At 42.6% G+C, this 4,541-nt stretch overlaps 1 protein-coding gene across 1 annotated transcript in view; it reads left to right on the top strand.

Annotated features, from left to right (window-relative positions):
• The window catches only part of IDO2 (indoleamine 2,3-dioxygenase 2), a 94,109-nt gene that overhangs the window by 49,261 nt on the left and 40,307 nt on the right, over positions 1–4,541 (top strand). Inside the window, exon 4 of the mRNA XM_011973961.1 lies at positions 3,090–3,209. Within this exon, the coding sequence (XP_011829351.1) occupies positions 3,090–3,209 (120 nt within the window). The remainder of the gene's footprint in view (positions 1–3,089; positions 3,210–4,541) is intronic.

The following is a 4,541-nucleotide window of genomic DNA, read 5'->3' as shown; positions in this document are numbered from 1 at the left end:
GCCGAGATGGGTGGATCACCTGAGGTCAGGAGTTTGAGACCAGCCTGGCCAACATGGTGAAACCCCATCTCTACTGAAAAGACACAAAATTGACTGGGCGCCGTGGCTCACTCCTGTAATCCCAGTACTTTGGGAGGCCCAGGTGGGTGGATCACAAAGTCAAGAGATTGAGACCATCCTGGCCAATATGGTGAAAACTCATCTCTACTAAAAATACAAAAATTAGCTGGGCGTGGTGGTGCGCACCTGTAGTCCCATCTACTTGGGAGGCTGAGGCAGGAGAATAGCTTGAACTCAGGAGGAAGAGGTTGAAGTGAACCGAGATTGTACGACTGCACACCAGCCTGGCGAAAGAGCGAGACTCCGTCTAAAAAGAAAAAAAAATACACAAAATTAGCTGGGTGTAGTGGCATGCACCTGTAATCTCAGCTATTTGGGAGACTGAGGCAGGAGAATCACTTGAACCCAGGAGGCAGAGGTTGCAGTGAGCCAAGATTGTGCCATCGTGCCACTGCACTCTAGCCTGGGCAACAATGAGAGACTCTATCTCAAAAAAAAAAAAAAAAAAAAAGATTTTTCTAATAAGGCATAACATTGGAGTATTTTTTTTTCTTTTTTCTTTCTTTTTTTTTTTTTGAGATGGCTTCTCGCTCTGTTGCCCAGGCTGGAGTGCATTGGCGCTATCTTGGCTCATTGCAAACTCCGCCTCCTGGGTTCACACCATTCAACATTGGAGTATTTTTCTGATATACTTGATATCCTTAAAACAGGACCTCTGTTCATCAAAATAGGCTGAAAGACAACGAAAGCCAAGCCACAAACTGAGAGAAGATATTGTCATACATATACATGAAAAGAAGATTTGTATCCTGAATATATAAAATCCTGTAAATTGGTCAGAAAAACAACCAAATAGAAAACAATGTTCAACAGACGTTTTGTGGAATAGAAAACATAAGTTCCCAATATATCATCTGAAAAATGCAAACTACCATTAATGGTCAAGAAAATGAAAGTCAAAACCATAATGGGATAATATTTTATAACCATATAACTGAAAAATGCTTAAAGTCTGGCATGAACAGGTATTGGCAGGAATATAAAACACCTGAATCTTTTATTCACTGTGAGTGGGTACAATCTCTCTCAAAAACTGCTTGTGATTATCTGGCAATGTTGAAGATATACATCCTATTAATGAAGAACTCCCTTTTTGTGTATATAAATACCTTAGAGCTTCCTAGGGCTGCGTACTGATAACTGCGTACTCTGAAAGGTATGAAAGTATTGTTTATCATAGCAAAAATACATGAAATAACTGTGAAAATAAATAAACTGCAGATGCATCCAGTAATGATGAATGTCAAAGCCATAACATTGATGAGAAAAGAAAATCATAGAATATCCTGTATTCAGTATAATTCTATTATGTTAAGTTCAAAAGCATTCAAACTAAATAATCAATATATTTTGAGGTGGAGTCTCGCTTTGTCCCCCAGGATAGAGTGCAGTGGGAACATCCTGGCTCACTGCAACCTCCACCTCCCAGGTTCAGGTTATTTCCCAACCTTAGCCTCTCAAGTAGCTGGGACTTACAGGTGAGCACCACCACGCCTGGCTAATTTTTGTATTTTTGTAGAGATGAGGTTTCACCATGTTGGCCAGGCTGGTCTCAAACTCCTGACCTCAAGTGATCTGCCTGTCTCAGCCTCCCAAAATGCTGGGATTACAGGTGTGAGTCACTGTGCCTGGCCAATAATATATTGTTCAGTGACGTACATATATGAATTTTGAAGGATATATAAATAGCGAGGAAATAACAAATACAAAATTCAACAAATAGATACTCTTGAGGAGTAAGCAGGATATTACAATCAATACAAGGCACACAGAGGGTTACAAAAATTTTGGTCAAGTTCTATTTCTTAAGCTGAGTGATGAGTGAATATGTGTTTGCTTATGTCTACTCTTTTGGTTGTAAATAGATATTGCATGTGTTTCATTTATATTCATGGTATATAAATTCGTGAAATGCTTCTAATAAATAGGAAGTTATAAGATGCATTTCAAAATGTTCAGCAGAAAATAGTGCGAACATGTTGTCCTGAATCATGTTGGAGATTCTAAAGAAATGTTCACAATGGTTCCGAGAAGCTCCTCAAACTTCATTTTTGCTTTTAGAGGGAAAATCACATATTTAGCCCTCCCAAACTGAGGCCAGAGACTGTCAAAATGTTAGTTGAGTAGCATTAAGAAAAGCATTGAAGGTAGAATACCTTTCCATTGTGATGGAAACCCACAAATTAGTATTTCTGTTTTTAGTCCAATATTATTTCTACTAATTAACAGATTTTTAATACACTTGTCATCACGGACAAATAATTTTGTGCTCATGTCCTCAAAGTCATTTACAATTCAGAACAAATTGACTTAGAAATAAAATGTGATTAATATTTTTATTTATTTTTGAGAAAAGTATTAATAATTTTCTGATAGTATATCTTTCAAATGTGTCTAGCCATAATACAAATAATTATATAACACTCAAAATAAATTAGGCATGGAGGGCGGAGGTGGAGGGGGTGTGAAAAGCCCCAGGCAGCGTCAGGGTTGTGTTTCTGCTCCTGTTCGATAGAGAGAGGAACACCCACCGCACGGGGCTGTTGCAGGGTCAGCCATAGCAAGCAGGCCACAGTGTTTGGATAAGACAGGCTTGTAAAAGTTGCCATGCAAGACCCCTAGGAAATAAGCCCGCTCAGTCCTTGGAGTTAAGTATCCTACAACATTCCAGCCAAGCAGTGACCTTGGGGATGGAGACGGGAGGCTGCCACAGCCATGGGGACCAACTGTGGGCTCGGGTGGGCGGTTAGGTTCTTCCTGTGGAAAGTCGTGTGGACCAGCTCCCATACTGCAGGGTCCTGGGTCTGGAGATAAATGGGTGTGTGTGCGGGCTCTTTGTTCCTTCATTAAAATACCACCCATTGCCTTGCACCCAAAGGTCCCTTCACATCCCAGATCCCCAGGCCCCGTTCCCTCCCCTGTCCCCGTTCCCATCCCTCCTCTGATGGTATTTGGATTTTCATGAACAGATGCCCTTGCTGAGCTGCCAGTTCCTGAAAGGTCACCGAGAGCAGCGCCTGGCCCACCTGGTCCTGAGCTTCCTCACCATGGGTTATGTCTGGCAGGAAGGAGAGGCGCAGCCGGCAGAGGTGAGGGCCAGAGAGCTGCTTCTCCTGTTACCGGCAGGTTGACTGCGCCTGGAGAAACGTGCTCCCTGCTTGGTGCCACGCTGTTTTCCGGGAAAATGGGTGCTTTCTTCTTCTCAATGGGCATTAGTTTAAGCAAGGATGAAGGGTTCATTTATTATTATTTATTATTTATTTTATTTTGAGACAGTCTCACTCTGTCACTCAGGCTGGAGAGCAGTGGGATTATCTTGGTTCACTGCAACCTCCCCTTCCAGGTTCAAGTAATTCTCCTGCCTCAGCCTTTGGAGTGGCTGGGACTACAGGCACCCAGCACCACGCCTGGCTAATTTTTGTATTTTTAGTAGAGATGGGTTTCACCATGTTGCCCAGGTTGGTCTCAAACTCTTGACCTCAGGTAATCTGCCTGCCTTGGCCTCCCAGAGTGCTGGGATTATAGGCGTGAGTCACTGCGCCCAACCTGAAGGGCCATTTAAATGAAGGAATTTTTTATTTTTTTTCTGACTAAGAAGCTAATTTGTTTTTTAAACTGATAGCTATTTCTTCCTTTTATAAACTTTTGAATTTGTTTTTGTTTTTTTTTTTTTTGCACCCTTTTCCAAGAATGTTTGAAGAGCTGCATGTGAAGGTAGATTGCTTTTTTGCTTTTAAACAGGGTCGCACTATGTTGCCCAGGCTGGAGTGCAATGGTGCAATCATAGCTCACTGCAGCCTCAACTCCTCCTGGGCTCAAACGACCCTCACATGAAGGGGTGGCCTGCCCCGCCACACCTGTGGGTGTTTCTCGTTAGGTGGAATGAGAGACTTGAGAAAAGAAATGAGACACAGAGACAAAGTATAGAGAAAGAGAAAGTGGGCCCAGGGGACTGGCGCTCAGCTTACAGAGGACCCACGCCGGCACCGGTCTCTGAGTTCCCTTAGTATTTATTGATAATTATCTTTACCATCTTAAAGATAAGGGAGTGGCAGGACAATAGGATCATTGTAGGGAGGAAATCGGCAGTAAGACATGTGAACAAAAACCTCTGTGACATGAATAAGTTTAAAGGAAAATGCTGTGCCTTGAGAGGCATATGCAAACATCTCCATAAACCTTTTAGCATTATTTCAGCCTATCACATGGGGAGAAATCTTGGACAATACCTAGCTTTCCTAGGCGGAGGTCCCTGCGACCTTTGGCCGTGTACGTGTCCCTGGGTAGTTGAAATTAAGAGAATGGTGATGACTTTTAACCAGCAAGCTGCCTTCAGGCACTTGTTTAACAAAGACACATCCTGCACAGCCCAAAATCCATTAAACCTTGAGTCACCGCAGCACATGTCTCTTGCAAGGACA

Source organism: Mandrillus leucophaeus, unplaced genomic scaffold (genome assembly GCF_000951045.1).
Source record: "Mandrillus leucophaeus isolate KB7577 unplaced genomic scaffold, Mleu.le_1.0 Scaffold1006, whole genome shotgun sequence".
NCBI classification, from domain to species: Eukaryota; Metazoa; Chordata; class Mammalia; order Primates; family Cercopithecidae; genus Mandrillus; species Mandrillus leucophaeus.
The sequence above is the reverse complement of the archived record's forward strand: the minus strand, read 5'-3'. Positions and strand labels throughout refer to the sequence as shown.